The sequence below is a fragment of the Euwallacea fornicatus genome, chromosome 5, assembly GCF_040115645.1.
Source record: "Euwallacea fornicatus isolate EFF26 chromosome 5, ASM4011564v1, whole genome shotgun sequence".
Classification (NCBI taxonomy): Eukaryota; Metazoa; Arthropoda; class Insecta; order Coleoptera; family Curculionidae; genus Euwallacea; species Euwallacea fornicatus.
The window spans coordinates 2,640,068-2,667,050 of record NC_089545.1 but is presented as its reverse complement, the minus strand read 5'-3'; the positions used below and the strand labels follow the sequence as shown (position 1 = coordinate 2,667,050).

At 38.1% G+C, this 26,983-nt stretch overlaps 1 protein-coding gene across 2 annotated transcripts in view; it reads left to right on the top strand.

Annotated features, from left to right (window-relative positions):
* Positions 1 to 6,354, top strand: part of LOC136339450 (RNA-binding protein MEX3B) — a 41,224-nt gene extending 34,870 nt beyond the window's left edge. For both annotated transcript variants that reach the window (XM_066282737.1, XM_066282735.1), the window contains exon 3: positions 1,336 to 6,354. In XM_066282737.1, the coding sequence (XP_066138834.1) occupies positions 1,336 to 2,345 (1,010 nt within the window). In that variant the 3' untranslated portion in view covers positions 2,346 to 6,354. The remainder of the gene's footprint in view (positions 1 to 1,335) is intronic.
* Positions 6,355 to 26,983: the final 20,629 nt, after the last annotated feature.

The window sequence follows — 26,983 nt, the reverse complement described above, 5'->3', positions numbered from 1 at the left end:
ACCGGACAGTCACATGTTCCCCAGAAATACAATAATTGCATTAATGATAAAACTGTCTTAGATCCATTTAAAATTAAATTATAATAAACTCATCACCTGCGGCGTACATGGCATCGATGCGAAACCTTATTATATGTCCATGCACTTTAAATAGTGGTTGTCCACGGGATGATTTATGGACAAGACTTTTTAAATTTAGCAATCTTCTTACTTAAAATGTCCCGTGATTTAATTTTATAGACCGGAAATATGGACACTTCCAATGCATCAGCGACTCTAAAAATTAAGACAAAAATTACTGGATTTCCTGCAACTGCGGTGGGAGTCTCGCTTAAATCAGGCTTCAAGAATATAAAAATAAACTAACTTAAAGGCGTCGCAAATCCTCGTTCTAATCCAAATGGGAATGGTATTGAATCAGTTAGAATCGATTTTCCGAAACACTCTAAATTTTAAAATTCATATTTGTCGTCTCTTTAATATTTCCGCGAAGAGCACTAATGCAGCACAGAGGCGAAATTTCGAGCACACTCGCCCAGAACAAATGAATGGCGGCCTATACATATAATGTAAATTTATCCTCAGCTGTGTTCGAAATTTCAATGTCGACGTAATGAAAATGTCTAGTTCATTTCGAATATGCGGAAATTCCTTTAATTTAAAATTATGAACTTCATTTTACATCTGGTTAAACCTGGAATTGTAATTGACTGCATGTAACATACGTCATAAAACTAGATATTAAGCATACTGTGTAAAAAAAAAAATAAAATTTAATTCCCGATTTAATTTTTGCCGTTGAACGTGCCCTTCCAATCTCTTTTACCGTCGAATGCTAAGTAATGAATCAGAAAAGGCAATTTCGGAACGCCTGTTTTTGGGGCCGTATCTTGTTCGGGAAGCTCTTTCTGATAAGGCTGCATTAGGGTGTATTATTCTTTGAAGCCTATGCCGATATTGCACTGTAACTTTAACCACGAACTGAGACCGCTTGCTTCAAAGGATTAAGCAATAAGAAGACTCATTCGCAATTATACTGCACCAAAAAAAGTCAATATCCTTCGTTGGCGCAATAATCATCGGCGGCCTAGCGAAACGCATTCTGCCTGCATTTCTGCATCGAACAGTCTGATGGTCGCAGTGTGATCGGCCTGGTGCAAGGTGAAGCCCCTGACCCGGCAAGCAGCAGGTTGAAGGGCGTTTCTGCTGCTTTGTCTGCCGCAGACATGCCGATTGCGATAGTATTAACGATATTATCATCTCCCCGAACCCATCGGTCGAGGGAGATTTAATTTCTTCACGCAGTTTAACTAATTCCCATTCTCTTTGTTTCAGGTTGCAAAATCAAGGCGCTACGTGCCAAGACAAACACTTACATTAAGACGCCGGTCAGGGGCGAAGAGCCTGTGTTCGTGGTTACGGGACGCAAGGAGGACGTAGGAAAAGCTAAGAGGGAGATTCTAAGCGCGGCTGAGCACTTCTCCCAAATCAGAGCCTCGCGCAAGAATAACTTGGCGGGTTTGGGATCTGGAGCCAGCACCCCTCCGGGACCACCAGCTAATATTCCCGGTCACATTACCATTCAAGTGAGAGTACCGTACAGAGTGGTAGGATTGGTGGTTGGGCCCAAGGGGGCAACGATCAAACGCATCCAGCATCAGACTCACACTTACATCGTCACTCCGAGCCGTGACAAAGAACCAGTGTTCGAAGTGACAGGACTGCCCGAAAGCGTTGAATCAGCTAGAAGGGAAATCGAAGCTCATATTGCCATGCGCACCGGAAGCACGGCGGGTCTTAGCGGTTTGCCAGCACTGGGGGCCCTCGAAGACAACGAAATCTTCGCTTCGTTGTGCAAATCCGGACTGAGCTCCATCCTGAACTATATGGAGCCCGCACAAGATCAGTTTCCCACCATGGCCTCTTCCACGGGCAGCAGCGGTGCCTTCTCTAGCTCGGGGTCCTGCTCTAGCAGCTCGTCCAGCATCGGAGGACGCGATTTAGGGACCATCTGGGGTTCCACAGATAGAGACGAGGGTCTAGGTGATTCTCCCAGTTTCGATTCGTCCACCGCCCTATCGAGCATCTGGTCGTACCCCACAGTATCAGTGCCATCGCGACCGAGTCCGACCAACAGTACCAGCCCGGTCGATTCCTTGCTGTCTTCGAACACGAAATGCTTGGTGTGTCATGACGCCAAAGTGACTCATGCACTGGTGCCTTGCGGCCACAATTTCTTCTGCATGGACTGCGCCAATCGAGTCTGCGAAGGAAGCGAACCCCAGTGTCCGGTATGCTCTCTGCCGGCCATCCAGGCAATCCGAATCTTTTCCCCCAACCCTTAAGCGCTTTCCGAAAATCTTTGATCTCGCTCGAATAGATCCCAACTCCTCGTTATCCTCCGATGGGAAAATCCACAGTTTCCTGTCCTGATACAGTAGGTGCATCCATCACATTCCCTTCCGGGTCTCTAATAAATGTAAATCCTGTGTTCAGCTTGGCGGTCCCGGCACTTCGTAGTTCGCTTTAGAAGATATATCACTGACAACGAAATCCTTCGTACTATTTCATATATTTGATTCTTGTTATAACTAGGAGTATTATCAGCGTCGTCGGATATTTTATTTCATTAAGGAGTAGGTTATTTTATTTGAGCGGTCTGGACCTGCCCGAGCGTAGTCATCGTATGCCAGTGTTTCATATTTCCTTTTTATTTTATTACCGTTTTATATAGTAGTATTAGAGTCGTGACGGTTTATTTTGTTTACTAGGTGGTTTAAGCGATTCGCACGGCGGGATGAAACGCCGCCATTTTTGGGCTTCGAGCCCAAATGGAGGCCTGGTACTCGTCCATTAGTAAATATCCCAGGGATTTGAGGTTCAGTTGGCTTTTTTTTTCTTAAAATTACTGTTATTGCTGAAAACTAACCCTTTTTGGCAGCCCGAATCACTACCTTTGCCAAATTCAGAGTCGGCGCAATCAACGCAGGGCATGCGAATTTGGCAGGGCACGTGAACTTGGCCCTGTGTCTCGCCAGCAACTCAGCCTTAATAAGGGTAGTTTTTAAGCCTGACTATGACTCGACCGTTTCCGTTTTTCTTTCCAGTTGTAACGAGGATCCATAAAAGTCGTGAACGAAACTCTACCACAGGTTCCTGGGGACGAAATTTAATGATTTGATCTAACTTACTCGAGTCCAAGGACCGACGAATTTACACGTACAGCGTCGCAAAGTTAATTTTCGTCATCGATCATTACAAAATCTCGTTTAGGAAGGTTCCTCGTGTCCAAAATATCGGAATCCGCGTATATTTTTGATGTACACTGTCGAAAGCTTCGTCGCACAGTGGATCGTCCTAATGAACTTAGAGGAACTTTAGATGAGAATGAACAGTATCTTAAAATTCGCTCATCTCCAGTCAATTAAGCAAAAAGCAGCAGGACGTAGCGCACAGGACCGACCTATAGCCAGGAGTAATGAAGACGAATGCAAATAATCCTAGGAAAAATCTGAGAAGATTGAGGCCTATTACGACTTCATGCCCTATTCTAGCTCTCGGTTTAATTAAACTAGAACACCCCAAAGACCGGTTTCGATCTAATGAGAATCTCGTCTGTTCGGTTCATCTCGCGTCAATTAAACGCGGGCAGAATCATCGGCAACATCATGGGCAACTATGTTGGGTCTGCAGGAAAATATTCTACCGGCGCCATCTGACGTGTCAGCTTTGCTGCAGCTCGACTGAATGTTGACGCGTGAGTCGCACGACTTGTGCAGAGGACCGATCTATAATCAAAGGCAATGAAGATAAATGCAAATGGTCGTAGGAAAAATCTGAGAAGATTAAGTTCTATTACGACGACTTTACGCGTCGTAGGTCGGTTCTCTGTTCCGACTCGTGCTGCTTTCACTGGAAGATTCGGCGGAGACGTATCCAAAGATGAGAAGACAGATGGCGCCGGCAGGATATTTTCCTGCAAGTCCAACGTGTTGGCCGTTGACATTCCTGATTTTTGCCTGCTGCTGTGAATTAAACAATTGGCTCGAGATTAGCCTAACTGACGAGATCTAATGGATTTGAAACCGGTCTTCGGGGTGCTCGAGTCAATTAAATGGAGAGCTGTAAAGGGGCATGAAATCGTAAAAGGAATGAATCATCTAAGGTAAGTTGGGTGAAATGATAGACTTTAGGGATTTGTGGTAGAGTTTGGTACAGACCATTTAGTTCCTAGAAGTTCCCCAAATATCTCGACTCGAACTACAATTGAAGACCCATTTCCTTGACACATCTACTAATTTCGACGGCTTGTAAAGTTACAATCCGCAGTGCCCAATCACAATAGAACCCTCTGCAATCGTACATCTTTCTGCAGAGCTAACTGAGCCAACTAGCCTCTAATCCTTCGCCTTATTTGAAATAATTTCGTAAATATCTTTATAAAAGACATAAGAAATGCGACACCATTGAAGTAAATTTTTATATAATAATTAACTACTCGATAAGTATTTCGTTATTTTTTGAGTATAAATATATATTTTTTTAAGTTTTCGCCATGTGAACTCGATCACGTTTTTAAAGTCTGAAACAGCAATTCTCAAAATATTATTTAAGTAATATTTAAAGAAGAAAACAAATTATGGAGTTAAATAGAAGCATAAGTATAGGGAAAGATGAAAATTAAAAAAAACTATAATATATTCGATTTTGGGAGTGAGAAATAGATTTCGTAGTTGGTTAAATAATGCAGTGAGACAAGAGTGCATCTGAGATGAAGAAAATACCGGACAGTGACAGTTGTAGGGCTTTTCGGCTGTGATCTTCAATATGCCGCCCCGTTAAAGAGGACGTCCTGCCCCATTTGTCCGGCACTGTTTCGCGAACGTTCCAGTGACGTCCGCGAAACGAAACCCCCCTAATAACAAAATACATATCCAGTTATTGTTAGTTAGATTGCCTATTGTTAAATATTGTTCTGTTATAGTGTGATGCATATATTATATTTTTTAAGTCAAATGAATGAGTTTAGACTATAAATTATTAAAGTGGTGCGCGAGCGGGGTTCCGGGCGTCCTCTGGTGGCCATCGACTTTCGCATACCACTGCTGCTGTTAAGGGATTTACATCCCTTAACTGACATTAAAAAACAGTTAAAGCACTTACAAAATTGACAGTTAAATACGACATGAAAAAAACGTCACGGCCCTTTACTGTCATGTCCGCAGCAACTGATCCTTCAGTATTCACACGTCATTATCACCCATCCATCTCTCCTGTTTTAAGCACATTTTACTATTGTAGAAGCATGTATGTCGGGTTTCGATGCGGCAGACGTCCTCAGGTAAGCAGTGAAGCTCGACAAAGACAGCTCGTTCGTTTATTTAGGGCATCCTCGAGTATGTCAAATCCCATTTACCATTACGTACATGAGATTTTGCCTATTGTGAGGCGTCCCTGTATACGTTCCCCATCATGCATTTTTCCTTGCTGCACTTAGTAGACAATTTTTTCGGGGGCTCCGTGGCTGACGCATCCCGTGTTTATGCGCTTATATTATTACTATTAATATATGTATTATCTATTATATAATATATTTAAATATTAAGAAGCTATATTTTGTTTTTATTATTTATTTTTTTATGTAGTAGTATTGAAAATTGTCGTTATTAGATAAATTATATATATTTTATTATCATTATTAATAATATTATTCTTGCTTCCGTGGTAGCGTCAGCCAGGGGGGAGGGGCGCGGTCCGTCTAGGGCCCCTTTTAGTTTAAGTTGTTTAATACGTACACTGTAAATAAGTTGTTGTTTTGTAGCATTAATATTATACTTATTATTTTATTTTTTTACATATTTTTCTGATGGAGATATTTAAACTATAATAAATGTTAGTACAAGTTCATGTTCACAGTTCCGTGTGCGCAGAGTGACAAAATATTTGAAAATAATGGTACATTTTTAATAAGTTATATTTTATATTTGATATTTTACTTAATATTATACGAACTATCTCGAAGTGATTTCTTTTTCTAATTTTATAATGATTTTTGAGTTTGAATCTGTTTAAGCGTGTTTTCTATTTTAGAAATTTATAAATTAGACAAATGCGTTTCTCTTTTTTTCGTAGCGACTGAGAGTTTTTCGTTTTCGGTTAGTTGGTTGGTGTTTTTCGGGCAGCTAAAGTGGCGATGTTGGTGACTACTCCTTTTTCGCCGTCCAAGGCGTTCGACAAGACTAAACTTACGTTCGATTACTTTAGTTGCCTAGTAGAAAACTTCTAGAAAATAATTTTTAGGGATTTTTATATGATTACTTTGCTACCAAATACCAATAAAGTTCGTGATTTATATTTTTCGTTTATTTTTATTTTTTGCTTCTTTTCGTTGTTCTGATTTAGTGACAGTTCCCTCAGGCCATTAATTACTCGCAAAGCATGAACGATTTCCTTTGAAATGCCATGATCAATCATACTCGTAGATGTGTTGTTTTGACGTTTGATGTTGTAATATCATCATCTGCATGTTAGTGGGTACTGTAGAGTCTAATAGGAGTTTAGCTCTCAATGCACAAAAGAAAAATTTAAGAAAAGAAATTTAAGAAAAAAAATAGAAAAAATTAAGCGGCGCGTTTTATATTTTAATAAACGACATACATATTATATAAAACTATTTTAGTATACGCGTAAATCCTTTTAGATATATAGCCTATTCTTTCTACCGGAGCTTCCAGGCAGGTTTCGAAACCGAAATGTGGCTGGTTCCTCCCAAATTAGATGGCGTTGGGGGTGTTTACTAACGTTCGACGATCCTAAACACCCCCGAAAAATTTATTACCATGGTAACATTGTAATCTTTAAATATAAAAAACAAAACTGCTCAATATGGTTGGAGTTCTAACGTAATAATAATATCGTTTCGGGGTGTTGAACGACGCAACGGTTTTAGGCAATTTCGAGACCAGTTAGTTCATGCGTGTCGGTGCAATAAGTCTCAAACTGGTCGTTTAACTATAAATATTAACTAGCGAAGGTTTTCAAAGGTTTAGGGCAAATAATTATTATAAGTAGGTAATGTGCAATATTAGGACAAGTTTGGGGCGTCGTTCGCAGCGGGTTTGACTTTTACTGGTGCTCTAGCAACCAATAAATATTTGAAAGTCTTCCCTCCCGAATCATTTTTGATACAATTATTAATCTATAAGGTGCATTATGCCGCTTCATTTGCAGTCGAATTTAATGCCTAAAGCGTTCATTTAATTGCGACTTTTGTGAAAAGGTGTTAGAGCCAATTACGTTTATTCCAACGCATGTTCTGCCTCTAATCCCCATTAGATACTCTTCATCGCATTCATCATCGACAATCACAAAGTAAGTTCCATGCGTTGTTCCTTACAACGGCAGCACATGATCGAGGTGCACATTGATTGTGTAAAAATCATCATTCGCAATTCAAGACAATCGTGGCAAATCATTAATTATTAAGTTGTTATCATCGCACTTCTTCCATTATTACCGCTCATACTAACGAGTTTGTCAACATCATTCAAATTTTACGTAGGCATCAGATTTTTTCATTTCCATACGCGTATATTCCAAGAAAATATCTCACTTATTTTCAAAATTGCAATCGTTTAAATAGATCTTATCAGTATGTATAGAACTTTTACCTGGAATCTGATGATAAAGCATCTGCCTGAGAAAGTAGATATCGCCTTTCTAAATTTCACAAAGGTATTCCATTTTGCCGTACTTCGAAGCATCCTCAGATTGATATGTCGTATGCAGTATATGTCACTCACATCGTATACAAGAGGTTTTTCGAATTTGGGCATCTGGATCTCCGCTACGTGGAGAGTAACGATATACTTAAGTTGCTGCATAATTTGGAACTCAATGAAATGCCGTTCCGAAATTTCTGCTATCCAGTTCCAAAAATGTCCAGAAAAATTCGGCTTTTTTCGAACACTATATAGCTTTGCATGTTGCAGCGTTCAAACGCCACAAAACCTTTAGCTCATTGGAGACATTGTCCAAAAACCTTTTCTCATTGTTTCGGACATAAGCATAATCATGTACTGATAAGATCTCTAACGGCAGGATTTGAAAGCGTATGTGAGCCGTATGGAACAGACCGCAGAGACTCCATAAGGATTTTCCTCACAAATCCGTCATTCTCATTAGGAGGGACCCTTGCAGTTATTACTTTTTTCATTTTTATCATAAATCACGCTCCTTTTCACAAAACGTCATATGTTTCAATGTAAGAGTGAGGACGATGCAAAGCCAAAGTTCTCCGCGAAACCGAAAATATTCCATAAAGAAGCCCTGGACATTACACCGTCCTTCATCTCACAGCATCGTTTAATGTCGGTATTTCGTTGCTCCAGCAGTCTGATATACGTATTCTTTTAGACTTTAGATGACTTCTCATAGAGCTGCCGAAATATACTTGCCGCAATAGTTTCAATTTCAATCTGCAGATCACTCTGTATATTAGCGGATCAGACACATTTAATATACAGGCCTAATAACTAGACGTCGTTTAAGTAATATCTATATTTGGTACTCAGTATAACAATATAATATTAAAAATGAAGCATTTGGTAATAGGGTTAAGAAAATACTATACCATTATAGATGTTTTGTAGGAGAGATGCTGTATTTATACCGTACTTATAATTGAAAATATTTATATTAACAATAAGATATATACATTAACTTTTGTAGCCTCCTAAATACCAGACGTAGCTTAGGGTCGCGGGTTCTCGCTGCTATACGTTATCAGACTTTCAGGATGTCAGATTTCGTCATAGACTACTTCTATTTCTTCTTAAGTTCCCAAATGCTTGGTCTGTACACATTGAGCCCCCTTTAACAGTTTTGCTAGAAAAGCGACAAAAATAAGTAAAAATCTTGTGGTACCGTTACATGCGAGGGTGTATACCTAAATTCAACGCGTTAGATAGCTCCCAAGGAAGGCTAACTTTGCTCCTCTCACCTTCTACGTACAGACCTGGACACAATCGGTGGAAACATTGTCGGCCGACTGTATTTTTTCTTGTGTCCATGGACTCGGTTTTGGTTACGTTGTAAGTACGTGAGTTTTTAGCGAATGTTGTAGCCGTTCTTATTAAAAATGTTTTTTTTTCTTATTTATAGAAAATTTGAAAAACGACAAAACCAAAAATCATCTCCATCTCCGAATTCGTTGCAAATTGTTTTTGCCTCCTTCCTTTTTTGGTCTTATATTGGTGCAGGCTTTAGAACCATTGATTATGCAGGACAAATACCAGCAGCAGTAACGTCTTTAGATGTATTTTTTATTACTCATAATCTTCTGATACAGACGGGATGTAGTCATATTTTTAAATCGGCCGAAGAAAAAGCATCAGTCGGCCGACACTGCGTAGGTCTGGTACGTGGTTTTACGGCGTTTTACGTAAACCAAAGTAATAAAATTTAGTACTACATTCCCCAGACAACATCTGATCAAACTCAACGATGAAAATTCCAAAATTTCATAACTGCAGGGCTTAAACATTTTTACTTATTATTGACGTTCGACACGGATATACATAATGCAACCTATATAAAAGTTCTCAAAGTCTTTATAGAATAATACATATTTTAGCTTTCCGGCTTTTTGACATCCGAAATTTTGTCTTCTGATCGTAACTCAAAGCAATAACTTATCGAAATAAGTAGTTTTTAAAGTTATAATCTATTTATCTAACTTTTTAACCTTATAATTAAAAAAGGATACTTTAAGGGTAGAACTTAGACTGGTAGAGAAAACACCCTAACGACCCTGGCAGTCACCGCTCATTTACATTTAAATGATATTTAATATTAAAAATATATTTAGCTGCAAAAACAAATGTTAAAAACTATTTCTATTTATCAATATTATAATTATTATTCATACTGCGTGTTTGAACGTACATATTTTATGGTTGAAATATTTGTCGTTTTATAAAATAAAATATAATATACGTATGTGGAAAAATGGATGTGCGCGCCACTGAACCGCCCCCCTCTAACTCACAGTTTATTTTTGTGATTAAAAATCAAAGACCACAAAAAACTTCTGTAATCCAGATTCTATATATTTCCTTTGTTTCTTTTTAGTTTCAAAAAAGGAAGAAATATTATAGACATCAAAGAAAAACCAAAATATGCCAAAAATACCGCGGCATGTAGGTACCTACGTAATTTGTTAAGAAGAAAGTAAAATAAATAAATATTGGGTGACATGCAAAATGGCACTTTCCATAGTAAAATCCACTTAAAAAGCGATTATTCTTTATCTAAAAACAGCAAAATTTACATTAACTCTACTGTGGAACATGCCATCTGCACCGCACCGAAATCGCCAAAGCACAATAATTTCGTCATATCAAAGCTTTACTGTGATGAATAAGACTGACTTAAGTGTTGTTGCAGAATAGAAAATTAAGTCTATGCCTCAAAAACAATTTTATCTTTTTTCTTTTTGATTCTCGCGACAGTTTAGTTTGGATTCCATCCTTACTGCTTTAATGTAAGGTAACACGAGTCCAAAAGAACACCCTAATCGAGTTGTGTCAGTTTTGAAATGTGCTAGGAAATAATCAACATTTTATCGAATAAACAATTAAACGTTATAGATTACACAAATCATAAATTCTAACCAGACATTATATTTTTGTAAGATGCACCATGATGAGAGTCTCACTGATATGATCTTCGATCCCCCTATAGTATAGTGCGCGTTCCTGTTAACACGGGCCACCCCTCTAACGCAATGTAGGTTTCACCTCATTTTTTTTCCATTTTTTTAGCATTTACAGTAAAAAGCAGAATACTCATATAGAGCAGTGTGGAACCTATTAGAGGTACTTTTTTTAAATAAAAAACAGCTGATACGAACCATGTCCTACTCTTCTATGGGGGGAGGCGGGGAAAACGGCTTATGTTTCCCTTCTCTTCTTTTTTTATTATAGAAGATTTATTCAAAAACTCTCAAATTGTGAAAAAGGTAAAATTTTCAATTGAAATTAAAAAAAAACCCGCAGATATGTTTTGAGTCATCCATAGGACTGGGAGTGTTCTATGCGAAAATGTGTCTTTACTAAACTTGTTCGAGCGCACTTGTTTCGTTATAACTTCAAATGCGTTTCGCATTATTCTACAACTTCTTCCTTCACCGTCTTGCTCTATCTCTAATGCTAAAAGAGATAACGTGGACTAATTTCGCTAATGTTGAACGTCCCGCGCGCATGCAATCATTTCCGTTTTAATAAGTCGTTAAACAAATTGTAAGTCTTGCAGAATGCTTTTTTAATGGCCCCAACTTAAGGCGTAAATTGTAGAACATTGAAAATCACCATTTAATCCACCCCAGCACTAGCCTCCTTCTCCGTCACATGACGGATGTTTTCTCATCTTCATAATTCCTTTCTTCATCAATTCTTTTCTTCCATCGTTTCATTCTCATCTTTTTCCTTCGTTTCTTTTCATCACTTTTCCTTCTTATCTTCTCACTGTAAAACTTGAACCAAGTTGTCTGAAGGTCCACCCTTAATAGACATACAGTTTTTTAGCTGAAACACGTCGAGTCCCATGTATTCTCCGGTGTACGAAATACGTATTGTCCGTTACATGACACGTTGTGTCTCGCTTGACGTCCATTGATTGAATAGTTTAACGGAGAGAGAAATCTATGACGTCATGGTCAATGCTTATTTTCCCGACATTAGTGCCGTGTGGGGTGCAGCTTTCCTTCCTATGTGTTTGTAATTATTTTTGTGCACTTTCGGCATTCAAAAAATTCAAATTGAATGTTTCTCTGGCCTCACTTAAGTGATTGAAAGTGACCCACGCACGACCGATTTTTGCAATTAATAGGGGGTTGAGGGCGCAATGGGGCGGCTCGTTTTAATTGGATTGCACTGTATTTATTCTAAAATGTACTATAGTAAAAACTTAATTAAAGATTGAACTAAAGCATTCTTTAAATCGTATACCTACTTACCTTGAACCAGGGGGCGTTCGGTGGGCACCGCATCCGACCAAAAAGACATAGATATTATGATGTGTGAATGTTTTTCAGCAGTGTTTTCCTTTTTAACGTAGTTTCCTGTATCGTCACGTGTCAGCCTGTAAGTTTCTAATAACAGAGGGCTTCGTTCAACAATAAAAACTGCGCTAATGCCAAAGTAAAAAATGTCGTTTTCTTTTATTGTTCCCGATCTTATTAAGTCCTGCTATAGGCGCTGCAAAGGGACCAGGCTTTATTAAAATATGTATAACCTTCAATCTTCCCCATTCTCATAATATTAAATTCCTTCACTTTACTTAAAGAAAAATAAGACGACATTTTTTATTTATATACATATATATATATATAGACTTTGATTATGTTTTTGCCTTAACGCATTGCTTCGGTAGGACCGCAATCTTAGAGCAGCGCAGAACAAATAATACACAGGGTGTTTGAGGCACCTTGCAAAGAAACAATAAATTGGGGAACACATAAAACATCGACTTATATCGTTAATTTATAATGCGATTTTGTATGCCAGGTTTGATTGATGGTTATGTCTCAGCTATACAATACTTATACTAAAACGTAAATCTGGTGCCAAAAAAGAAGTTACTGTTACTCTATGATGGATTACAATATAATATATCTCGAATTTTATTTTTAGCAAAGATATTGAACAAAAGCAATACTATATTATTATAAAATGGTATTAATATTAAATCGATTAAAAAGCGCATTGTCACTATCATCGCGATCTGTTCTCTATTGTACTGAAACATCTTGCAGTTTATTAATAGTGCGCGTGTTGCTTTGGCTTTTAATAGGTTATTCTTCAGTGCTCAGCACTAGTTCCTATAATGAGAAAAATTGAAAAAAACACCATTTCACGCGGAAAACATCAAAAAGCGAATAAGAGACCAAAAACTGGGGTATTATAAACCATTTCGAGCCAAAATGGTTTCGTAAGATTTCGATCACTAAGAGACACTCAGCTACCAAGTCGGGTATTATCCCTATGATTCCACACACATGAAACATACATTATGAGACGTCTGCATAGCAGAAATAATTACTTAATTTTCTCTCTCTATATTTTTTATATTTTCTTTGAGGAGCTGCATATTTTGCCTCCGATCTGGCGACCCCTGTGCTCTTGAACTGGTTTGTTTAATGATCCGTAAGAGCATATGAGATTCTTTTATAAAACTCTTTGAATACCTACTGGAGGGCTACCAAACTGCCGTTCTTACGTGTTGTTTCAAAAATGAAGTACAGGGTGGCATCGAAACTGGGTACCTGAAATTGAGTACGAATGCAGCAGATAAACTTTCTTTTTTCTTAATTTCAGTACTAATTTGCAATCTTCTACATTTAGGAACTGCCTATTACAATTTAACTTCCTCTTGGGTTCCTGTTTTTTCTCAAAATTTTCCTCACAGATTTTTTTAAAAATGTAAGCTACACAACAGTTTTTCTTAATATATACATGTGAACCTTTTTTTACCTCCTCAGTGATTTCTCGTTAGCAGCACTCTTGTATTGAGTGCCGATTAATATATATGCATTTGTGCGCAACTTAAAATTGCTAATTGATTTTGGATGAAAATCATTATGTAATAAATTTTGCCTTAGGCAAGATATTTATGATCCCCGTTATTTATTGTGACACCCTATATCAAATTGGCCTTGGTTTTGTATGCGCGAAACATAGTTTTATAGGAGTCGCAAAAGAGACTTTTATTTCTTAAAATTTATATAAAATATCAATAAATAGAACTCCTCGAAGTGTATCGAGGGGTCCAGAGAAAATTAATTGCATGAAATAGCAGCAAAGACATTTTTAATGCAAATCTTGGGTGTTTTTCAAAACATTAAAATTTCATTACTCTCTTTAAAAAACAGCAAAAACACGTGATAAACAACATTTACCTTTTTTTTTATATGAACATGAGCAGTAATTTTACTTATTTGCTCTCGTTCCTAACCGGTTTCTTATTTCAGTAATTTGCGATTTTTCGATATACGATTCGATAGATTTTTACTACTTTCGGTTTAACTAGAAATGAATTCAATTTCTCTATTTTGAATAAAAGCTTCAGGATATTCTTCCACACTCGGAAAGAGCATAGAATTTCCTTTGGCGTGATATGTCACAAGTTGACGTTTGGGGTCAAAATTATGACAATCATCATTTTAACGTCAATCTCAATGTCAAAATTATGCCATATTTTTCATAGTTCATCATTGATGCGTCAAAAACGGCAAGTTGCAAGAAAAATATTATTTAAAAAATTGTGCAAAAATTGGGGGGAAAAAACTTTTTGTCTTTTAAAACGGTTACCGTGCGAATATTGTACTCGTCAGCAAATAGGGGGCACCCCCCCTCTCATCCAAAAAATAAATCAACTTTCGAGTAATTTCCAAACTTCTCGAGGGGTTTGTGTGTTCAGCTATAAATCGCTAGTCTCGTCGACATTGCATCGACTTCATTCACGAAATAGAAGTGCTGCAGCGCTTTATTGCAGCGGTTGCATTTCAGCACTGACTCAAAGCGGTCAAGCAACGTATTTCGCTGAAAAGCTGGAATTTTGGGTTTTCGATTTTCGCAAGATTAAATTAACAACTGCTTGTCGAATCAAATTGTAATACAAATTGAGCTCGCCCGCTGGAAATTCCCTGAATGCGCCCGTTTTAACGCGTTCACACGTGGAGTCCCGTGAGGGGTTCGTAACGTCATGAGCGTAAAATTTTACAATTTTAGGATGTTACCATTAAATGGTTCGGAATGGAAAGAATCGGTTAGAACGGCCATTTTTAGAATCTCAGGAACGGCATAAATCTCTAAATTATGAAAATTTTAAATTTTGTGTGCCCGTTAGAAATTATTTTAAATTTTAACTTTTTGAAAACACCCTTAAATCTTTAGGTTTAATGATGTTAATGCTGTTTAATTAACTTTGTGTTTTCCTCCCCACTCTGGCTCTCTCTAGGAAACTGTAGGTAAATATAGTAGGTCGGACCTATATGCGAAATGATACAGTGAGGTATCAAAAGGGTGATCACATATACAATATTACATCAAAATAAAATTTAAACCTAATGAGCATCCAAAATTAATTAAGTTTGGTTTTGTATAGGTGTTGCATTTTGGAGGAGTTGTTATTAACGGTATATGGTAGCTCTTCAGTATAATATTTCATGTGCAACATAGTGAATCACGAAATACGTAGATATTTTTCGTGTCTCGCTACGCATTTTCAGCTTTTCTCAGGCTCAATTCTATTGATTTAGTCTTAAGTCTCACAAAATAAACGCCGTAAACTACATACAATAACATGCCCAGAGGATGAACTAGGTAGCTATTTACTCACTTTCTCTTAAGTTCACCATAGCTTACCGCATTGCTCCAATTATGATTCAGTCCTTCGCCATTTAGACAAGAAACAACAAATATCGACCATTATTGATTAACTACCACATTAAATTATAAATAGTGATTAAATGATTAAATAGATAATACGTAGCAAATCACGCAAAGGAATATTTGAATATGGAACTTCCTGTTAGAATAGCACAAACTTTCAACTGGGAATTAGCGCCAGCTATACAGTGCGTTTTCTGTAGGACTATTACAACAGCAATATAACGCCATTGGCAAACAAAGAAGATTTTTATAATGTCAACTTCGATAAAAGCCAAAGATCAAGCATATTATTGTCTCAAAAAATGCATTGAAAGCTGTTTCGAAGACATCTGCGGGCGTAATTCACCAAAAGGTACAGGAGGAGGCAATACTATGTTGTTTGTTTTTCAAGGTAGTTGCGTTAATAGATGTTTGTATACAATGATAAACTAATTTGCAAGTTTTAAGCCGATTACACTTCCGCCATTTCAGAGGTTTCAACCAGAAAATCCAATATTTCACACCGATAAGTTTCTTGCCCTCGTGTTGCGGACACTTGCAGGTTGGATTACTAAGTAAGTACTGCAGCCCCAGATTGTTCAACTATACACATTTCCAATTTCCCTTCTTCTTCAAGTTTTTAAGTAACGTTAATTAGACAACAAAGCTTTTCACGCCGTTCAACTTTTGATATTCCAGCGCACTGTTTCCATTTTTTTAAAAGTATTTTTTGGAATGAATTTTGTTTGGTTTTGAACAGTAGAGGAAGCATGCGTCATGATAATCTTTGGGAAGGGTATCGTATCTATCACTTAAAAAGAAACTTACTTAGTTTAAGCATTTAATGCTCTTCGGGGGCTGGGTTCGCCTGTGTAGCGGTCCAAGCGCCCGAAGACCAGCGGACGGCCTTCGATATTGACATAAATGTATTATTAAAGGAATTTTGCTTAAAAGGTATACTAAACTAAACATAGATATTTTTGCAGTAAAAATTTTCATTGATATTTAAACGTTATTTTTATACATTTTCTGGATTCCACTGGAACGTGTTCTCGATGTGAAATATTTTTCTAATGTATTCGTTTGTGAGGGAAATTCCACGATATTTATGTACTTATATCTCATTAATGAAATGCCGCTTTTAGTTTATACTTAATAGTTAACGTATATTTTTGACGATTATTATATCAATTATATAAAAATGCTATATAAATCTGGTGTGTTAGAAGGCCAACTCTTAAGTGTTCCGTGCTAAGTCCACGCCGAAACTGTTGGAAATTTCGGGAACAATTTGGGCGTAACGATGTTTATATTGATTGTTGTTAACTGTGAGGATGTTTAAGGAAGTCGTGTATTAAATTCCCTGTTTCCTATAGCTCTGTCTACAAAAACCTTTTACTTTTGCAACGAATACATTTACAGGGTGTTTTTACTGAGATAAGCTGTTATTTTGCTTGGTTGAAAAAATTGGACAATTTCGGTTTAGCTCCCTGCATTCGCCAGTTCGGTTACATTACTGTAGCATACGTAGCATATTCCGCATTATACCAGTTACAGTATTTTGTACGAGTACACGTTTTTTCGGAAACATTAATAATAATATAACATTACATAATAATAATTTATATATATCTTTCTACTTACCTATTAAAATACTTATAATTAATGTTGCTATACGCATTGTAATACTTAAATTATTTTATCATACATCAGTAAAATATACATACATAGTATATTATATAGTGAAAAATATAATTATGATAATAAAATGTATTTGTATTCAATTTGGTGGTTTCATTCGCCCTCATCTAAATCCCCCGATGAGAGATTGCGTTTCTAAGAACCGACATGCAGACAGGTATAAAATTTCTGAATACGTAAAACTATATAAAGAATACGGTTTGAAAGGTGCACCAAAGCGAAGAAGCTTTTTTCTTCTTAACTCTCGCCAAAAGGTCCGGCCGAAGCCCAGATGGCTTCCTCAGGATGTTTGTTTTTTAATGCTGTAGGTATTTTTTAGCTAAAAAAAAGCATGTCGTGGGAACTTATCAGCCCCGATTCAACTTTCTCGTTAGGTACTGTAATGCACGAATTCAGGTAAAGGTAAATAGTTAATATCGGGGAAGCCATAAAATTGGGGATGATGAGGATTTTCAATTTTAATCAGACCTGCAAAAGAAACCGTGAGACAGTAGATATTAACATGCGGAAAAATACATATTCATTTGCCTTGTTGCATTAGAACTTCAATGAAAAGTGGTAAAATACGGCTTCACTCACGTGAATTTAGACAGAACCTGTATTGGCGTGTGATTTTACATATCGTGAAATATATCATCATGGAGGTACTTTGGAGGGAGATAGTACTGTGCAAAATAATTTTTAAAAAATGCTAATAGGATCAGGGTCAAAAATGCATCATTTCCGATATACAAGACGCAAAGTTTCACATTTCGCATTTTCTGACGTATGCGTTTAGTTACATTTTTGAGATTTTGTACAGCTATTTTCTTTAAGACCTTCTACAGCAAAATCTCAAAATCGTCGTTATCAATATACAGATTGTTATGCGAATGTTGGGTCGTATCTTTTCGACGAAATACCCCGCATGCATTCTGATACCAAATTTAAATTCCCCGACTTTTTGGTCTCTTGCAGGATTTTCGTATTTTTGACCGTTTTCGTGGTATTTGCAAAAATACCTATCGATACGAAATGAGAACGTCCATTCTATAATTCGGACCTGGCTGAGTTTCGGCCATTTTAATAATTTTGTTTTGACTTCTGCTTCTACGAGCATTTTTTGATTATTTTGCAAAGTACTATCGCTCCCGGAAACATCTCCATGATGATATGTTACACCTTGTACATGATTTTTCGCTGGACCTGTGTTTTTAACGTGGCAGTTCCATGAGTCATCGAAATATTTATAAGAAACTTGTATTCTACCATAATCAAAGGAACAAATCGCTCGAGCTAAAGCGCTCGCGATCTCTCCATATCGCAACACAAATTTTAAAAACCATTTTCTCGTTTGAATTAAACGGTCTCTTCGATTAGGGCAACTCCGCTATGGATTTATTACTTATTACTATTGAACATATCCCCATCTTGCATAACAATCGCCGCCCTGCAACTGGAAACAATCCCATTACCATCAAAAACCCAGGATTCCCGTTTCCGAACAAAAGGTCGGGCCACGCTCTCTATACCCTCGAAGACGAAGGGCTAACGCATTATATATACCAAATACCTTCCCTTAAATCACGTAATGCCCTGCGATAAAAAGGTTATTAATCTTCGGGTCCGAGATGTCAGGAACATATTGATAGGTTTCGAGGAGCACCCGAAATTTATTGCTCAAGGGTGACGATGATGGGGACAGATCTTGCTGTAATTAAACCCTTTAGCAGCAACTCAGTTTGTCCTTAAATAGATCAATATTCACGTTCCATTATGTAACAATGAAAAAGGGCACGTAAAAAATCGATACTGGCCAATTTCTTAAGGGACTGATTTCGTTTCGTCATAAATGTGTCATTTCGTTACAAGACATTAGTGCCAGTGTGTGCTGCTGTTAGCAAATGACTTTAGTGCGTGCACCAAACTCACCCCACAGCAAATGGGGTTATTGTCCTTTTTTATACATTACTACTCCCTTTATTTCCAACGAGGCCCTCTAAAAGGGTGATCAATAATGAATCAGGTTTCCATCTGTTTCAATAATTATGAGCTGATTCATTAACAGATCGGTGAAAATAGGACGTGTGAATTTTTCACCTTTTGTTTAATTCCGATGTCGATATGTCAGGATGAAGTCCCGACTGGTCCGGTTAAGGGCCTAAATTGATACGCCATTGGGAAGAGCGGGCAGCATATTTCATTTAATAACTAAGTCCTTTAATTGGAAAGAGGGGCGTGAAAGAGCTTTTAAACAAAACATGAGGGATGACTGGGGGATTTCGGGAGCGTGTAGGCCAAATAGCTGTTGGAGTGTGTTTGGTTGGTCCCAACGGATATTGAATAAAATGCATGTGCGATACAGGGGATGAAGCTAAAGATATTTAGAAAGATTATAGAGGGAGATTAATGGATGCAGATGTGGTTTCCTGAGATTTAAGGTAATGTCCGAAAAGTAACTAAACTGCACACAGGCGACGAGGCACACAACTTTTGGACGGCGGCACTATTGCTCGTTACCGGGTAAATGTAAAGGATTCTTGGATTCGAATTTTTCTACATAGAAGGATTAATCGGAATAATGAACATCTGTTTACGATTACGATTTAAGCCTAATAGATTATTTTTTTGTAGTTTTCCAAGTATTTTGTACCATGCCTTGCGTTTCATAAATGTCTCCACCATCGACTATGACAAGGTCCCACAAAATCATAAAAATTAATTCGTAGACACCTTTAGAAAATTTTTGGCGAATTTGAATTAAACATATAATTACACCCCGTATCTAGAAATCATACAAGACAATCATTTCTATAGATTTTCCTCATTCAAACATCTCACACAAATTTTCTTTGTCTTTACGTTGCCATCAAACGAATTCATCTGAAATCCCCCGAGACAAGGGTGTCCGGGACCCCTAAAAAGCGAGTTCCCCACTGATGAATTGAACAACAGTCGGGGGAGAATAAAGAAACTACCGTGGGGGAATTTTTACCTGAATGTATTGTATCGGGGCGAATGTCTGTCACATACTCGTTTTCAACGTCTTCGTAAACAGGATTTAGTAATTTTTTTCAAATTTGTTAACCCCGCATTATGGCCTTCCAATGTTGGGTTGAAAAAGGCGGCTGTTGGTTGTTTACCGTCAGACATCAGCTGTTGAGCTGCACCGGGTGTTCTTTATTTCCTTTCGAACAGCTGATGGGTTTTCTGTGTGCACCACCTGCCTGCCCACAGGGTGAATATCGTGTGATGTAAAAATGTTAACAATTCTTTAGAAACTTATTACTTCCAAAGTGGTTGCAATTAATTAAACTGCATCAAAGCGATCGGTCTGTTGGTGTTTTTGACATGGGATGATTATAATTGGTATTTTTTTGTTATCAAGTGTCCGAAATGGTACTTCGGTGGACAAGACATGAAGCTCTCTGCATGGCATAGCCGAACTAAGAAATCCTATCAGGACCACCGGGAAAATTTAGCATTGTGGCTGAAAATAATTTTTTTTTCACAACCAATGGTATTTTGGTATAACACACCAGAAAATTTAAGGGGGTGCCACGTCCTCAAAACTATAATGTGAGAAATGGGCACTTTCAGCACAGCTATTTTCACTTTGCACATAGTGTCATTGATCAATATTGGGAGAGAGGTTGGGCCAGGGCCCAGGGCAGAAGACCAGAAAGGGCGGCGGACTTTCCTGATCGGCGGTTTTTCTTAGGAGGAGGGGCACGGTAATTAAAAGTTTTGCCCAAAGCGTTAGACTTGCTAAGGCCGGCCCTGAGTAAGGGTGTCGCCCGACTAAATTAAGCATCACTCAGATTTATTTCTCGTATTCGTCTATTCGTTTTAGTACTTCATGGTCTTTACGTTGTTTATTAGCCTTGCTTCTTAAGGTATAATAATGTTGATGTGGGCAACTCTCCTTCGGCTCAGAGTTACCACAATCCTGAACTTCAACAATTTTATCGTCGACGTTGCTAGGAGAGCTTTCATCAAAATTAACATCTTCTGTAGGAAAAGCTTCGTGCTTCAAGGAGGAATTGTTTTCCTTTTCTAGTTTTAGTCCTGGGCGCGCTTCTCCCGCAATGAACGTTTGTTTTCTCGCGAGAGACGTTTCTCTCACAAGCAACGTTTCCTTCTCGTGGAATTTTTTCATCTTGAGCAAAATTTTGCGCTTGGGACATGCTTTCCCCACAGCGAACATTTCCGTGCTCACGAGACACATCCTTTCGTAAGAACTGGAACTGCAATGTTATCCTCACATATAGGGTGTCCCAAAAGTAATGGGACCAAAGGAAACGCTAGATTCCTGCCATCAAAATGTTAAGATCTAGCGCAATTTTTATATTCCGTAAGTTAATATTAACAAGTATACAGGATGTGAAAGTTTAATTTCATTTATGATTTTATTTCGCATCTTCACACTCTTTTGACCTGTGCTACTGAAATTTGATGTCGGGGAGTTTTCGAACGTGATAAAGAAACTAGTACTGTCGGTTTTATTGTAGCTAATACTGGAGATGCTTAGAAAAAAATTAGAGCCTTTTTAACCAGCTGAGACGGTCTCAAGTGACACTCTTTATTAGCTGCAAAAAAAACCGATAGCACTAACTTGATTGCCGTGTCCGAAAACCCCCGGACACCAAATGTCGATATCACAGGTGAAAAAAGTGTGTAGATATGAAATCAACTGAAAAATAAAATTTTAACTTCACCGTCCTGTACCTTTGTTGACATTAACTTTTGAAACACAACAGTTGTTCTTGATTTTAATATTTTGATGAAAGGAATCTGCTGTTGCTTTGTGTTCCATTACATTTGAGATACCCTGTAGAGCAGAGTTGTGCCCCTAGAAGGCATTCCTCCCGCAAGGAGTGTTGCGTTGATGACGAAAGAGGTTTTCTCATAGTTTCTTCAGTGTTTTCAATATAAAACGGTTTCATCTTATCATCCACACAAATTCTTCGGAAAATCGTTTGACATGTCCTGGTACGTGTTTGCACTTTCTGGACCGTTTAGGCGTAATTAGGCGTCAATTTGCTATATCATCTGCAGCATCATATTTATCAAGGGACTGTCTTTTAACACAAGTTCACGTGGGCCCCTTTCCAGGATTATGGCTAAATTTGAGTTTGCAACCGGGCCTCAGTGTCCCATTCATGGCTCGTCTTCACGCCCGATGAGGAGTCCGTTGTGTTAGGCCTGCGAAAAAAAGAAATTATCACTTGAATAACGCAAAACATAGCTCCGATGTTGATGCCAAAAATCTATGGGTGTTTTCCGCATGCACAAGTGATACATCAAAACCGGCAATTTTACGATCCCAGCCAGTCCAGGCAACGTCCCAGGTTCATTGACCCAGCAGGATAACGTCCGACATGGTTTCCACCCCCGACGTGGCAACACTGGCAACGCCGCCCTTATCCCAGACTCTCCCGCGAGCTGCGACCAGGCTGCAGGATCTCCATGGGAACGCATTTCCCCTGTTTCGTTCCTGCTGCACCCCGGCCACGGTCGACGTCGTCGTCCCGACTTCTGTTTGTATAAGGTGTTAATTACATGCCGACAACAATCCCCTTTTTAATGGAAAACAAACATTTCCACCATTCGATATTTTTCATGTTTAACCTCCAAATGGTTTATCCTTAATCGTTTGATTTACTCATAAAAAGAAGTAATGAAAGCCAATACCCGGGAGATGGGAATTTAATTATTTATAGTTGTTTTACCTCTTGACGGTGTTAAATGGACTCCTAAAACGCAAGAAATAGGGTAGTCAGGTTCATCCTCCTCTCTAAAAATACCGCCCAAAACCGAAATCCGAAGCTGAAAGGATTTCCAAATAGCCCATCACTTAAACTCCTTGTTTTCTGCATAACTAATGCGATTTTCTTTGTGTGCATGCTATATGGGGCATTTTCTAAATTAATTCACTGGGGTTGTAGCTGTTTTTTGGCCCTAGGATTACGAGGGTGACTGGCGTTTTTTACCCTGTAGGGTTTAGGTCCGGGTTGACGGCTGGCATGCGCGCTTCTCGATGAGCCGTGCGTTAGAAAATCCCCTAAGGGTGAGAAATCTTTTGTTGATAGGCGGTATGGTAATTCTTCAGTGATTGTCATTAGTTAATGGTGTAGGAAAAGATAGAAAGAGAGGTGGTAGAGGATATTCATTATCATGGCCTATCGTGGCGCCTATGGGTATACGACTGTAAAGATGCATGGGATGTTACAGCAGAATCATACCATTAATTCGAAGGAAAACACTAACTATTAACGCGTCCGGTTTTTGTTTGGTTGGCCAATCCATGAAAACCTAGGCTATCTCCCCTCAACGTGCGGGAGATGAAGCTCTAGCGAAGTATGAATAAAGACCCATTATCCTAATTTTTTCCCAAACTTGTTTACTCTGTCTACCTACGGGATCGTGTTCGGTTCCCTCGGGAAATCAATTGCAAACTCTAATTGTATTGAGTTTTCGTTTGAATACGAATCACCCCTAATATTTGTAAACAATAAACAAAATCTAAATTCAGAACTTTTCGAACACAATATCCCTAGCCAAGTCGAAAATAAAGCTGTGAAGTAAGCTAAAGATGCATCACCATCGGGTCTTCCCAAAATTTATCCCCGATTGCCAAAAAAGGGATTGAGTGACAAAATTATTAATCACACTAAACAGGCAATAAAGTTTCACTTTTAATGCTTGAACAGTAAAAGTATTATGCTACATCCCACGCATTAAAAGTGAAACTTTACAACCTGTTTTGTGTAATCGAAAGGTCACTTTTTCTTCTAATTGGAGATCTTTTCTGCCCCCAGGATAACAACAATGAAATGAAATGTTTAATCTTCACTCATTGTATCAATTAGAGTGGTGGACTTATATTTGTAGAAGAAAAAATTTTTTTTTGTCAAGTGGCCTAAAAGCGCAACAATTAATGCTACTTCTAGGTCTAGGCCTGAAACTAGTTTATCAGTTCACCTCTGTGAGCGGGTCACATCAACATAGTTTGCTTGTCTATGTCGAATTTAGCATTTTTAGGCATTATTCCATTAGACAAAGACGCATTTGAGTTTTTTTGATTTCGGTTTTAAATTCCGAATTATTTTATTGGGCCGTCCACAAAATGATTTCGTTTAATAATTTAAATGAAAAGCTATGTTTCCCCCCCAAAAATAATCATTTTATAAAATAATGGATTGTCCATTTTGTTCAATAGCATTTCCCTATCTTTGGGGTAATTTCACGCAACCGTGCTTATAAAAATTAGATTTATTTCAACAGTAAACTGGGCCAAGTACGTTTTTACATATTTATCGATCTTGAAGATTTTTTCATTAAGGATATTTCGCAACGATCGAAATAGACGACAATCCGAGAGCACTAGGGCTGGGACATTGGGAGGATGTGGCAAAAGATTCCATCTAAGTTATGGCAATTTTTGGCGGGTACGCTGTGTGCTTTCTTTTTATTTTGTTACTCAATTATCCAGTTGACAACACCCACCAAATGAATACCATAACATTTCTTTCATAAATATCCTCTTTTGAGGTGTTTTGAGGTGGCTCGTTATGCTTGTTCCAAGGGATTTTTGCATATCATATTGTTGTAGATGTTCCATTTTGCGTCACTTGTTATTATACATTCCAAAAACTCAACATTTTCTCCTCGTTTAGAGAGTGCCTTGAGTTCCTGTGATACCCATACATTGGATTTACTATCGTATCCAATTTGTTTCACACGGTTTTCAACGCGCGATTTCGATACGTTTAAACTGCCATCAATCTCCGGTATGGTTAATCGACGATTTGATTCTATCGATATTCGTCTCCAGCAACTTCATTTTTATATTTCGGTCCCACAAAACTAGCACACTCTGTGAAAAGATGGGCAGTTATCAGGCAACGCATCTACACGTCTCAATCCTTCCAACTCTCGGCGCTGAAGAAGATCAATTTCGTTAATGAACAAACATGTGTTGAAAAGGAGGGTCTTGGATTGCCTACTGCCCTTACAGCATCGTACCAATCTTCCAACTCCATCTCTCATCCATCTTCCATTAAGCAAGAATCTTCGATAGTCCTTTTTTTCTTTTCATCAACTGCATAATTGGCAAGAAAGTTTGAGGAGCCAAAAAGGGGCAGTCCTCAAAATCGCTCGACTAATCCGTCCAATCCGAAGTTCTTGTTAGGCAGGAAAGTATCTGCATATATCATCAGATACAGAAAACATCATTATCAAACTCATTCCGAGCAGTAATTTGGAGTTTTTTTCCAAACCTAAATGACGTTCCAGTTAATTACAGGGCAGTCCAAACCGAAAATTAAAAAGGGTTCCACAAAAGAACATTTAAGTGTGCGATTTCTCGAGATAATAATACGTGACCGCAACCCATATGTCGGCTTTTAGGCCATGAAAACATAAAAATGTCCCGTTTGAGGTTATTTTTTCCTTTAAAACAGAGTTACTGAATACATTGTAGGCGGATTGCGCCATATGGACAATACCCTAACTAACACCCAATCGACAATTACTATACTCCTCGATTTTGGAAGAGTTAAAAACGGCGCGAGTTAACGATTAGGTACCAATTCCAAGAACTTCGTATATTTTAAGTTTGAAGGTAAAATTATTGCCTACCTGAAAAGTATTTCGGACATTAAGAACGGCATGTGTTGCATCGGCAGGTGCCCTCTTAATGGTACCATGTGCCGAGAGCCATTAGTGGTGCACCTGGCACCCTTTCTTGTCCAATGGAATGGTGAATTTAGTGAAACTTTTTGTTGTTGTGCTCTACACACCAATTTGGGCCTGCATTTTTGTTGCAACATGATGAATTTGTGAGAGTAGATATTCATTGTGGTAATATTGGAAGATGTATGTACACATAATATAAAAATTTTCAGGGCAGTTGTATTCGTCTCGCCTGCCAGAGGTCTATAGTTTTGGTCCATAGGGCCCCAACTCCGCCGATGTCGGTAAGCGTAAAACTTTACGAGACTCGTAAAATGTCTTTCGAATGTTTATGATTGCGAGAAAGGTGTGCTGACCTAAATAATTATGTCGCTCATGGGTCTAGTTGAGCAATTTCGCACCAAAAATTTTATTTCGTATTTGAAATATATTGCCCTAAACTTCTCACAAATAATAAACAATTTTTTTTTTAATATTTATTATTTCACACAAACTGCATGCCAAGAGGAATTGGAGATAACATTTCATATTTATCACTGTCGAATATTCTTTTGACTGTGGTGTTCGATAAAGGAATAAAAGGTATGAATTTTAGCCGTGTTATTCGAGTATTGATTTCTCTTTGACCTCATGATGAAGGATCAGGGAAAATTGGACAGTTTTGCGGAGGGGGCGAAAGCCCACGTGGAGTGAAGAGGGGGAGGGGGGGGATTAGGGAACGAAGAGGGCCTATAAGGGCCTAATCACAGGGCGCCTCGCCACTATTACTATTGAGACGGTACACCCACCCACCTAGCTGTTAAAAATATCTACCTGGTTGCCTCCTTTTATAGTTCGCTACCTGCCCATCTACCTGCTTCCTCCCCTTGCTGTTTACCTACAACTAGGGTTGAAGAAACATGAAATCGAAATTTTTTTGTATTTTTATTTGAGACTTTTCACCGAGTTTTTAAGAATATTGTTTTCAATGTCTTTATGCATTCTGTGGTACGAGAGAGGTTCGAGTGTGATTTTAACGAAATAAATCAGATCAACCAACAAAATTTTAGTCCAGTTAGCCCTAAAACTCCGCGAATAACAATCCAGCTCTCTCCTGCTTATAGCAAATGATGAACGAAAGAAACCAAAAATTCGCTCTCTGTTCATATACAGAGTGTTACATTAATATGAAATAG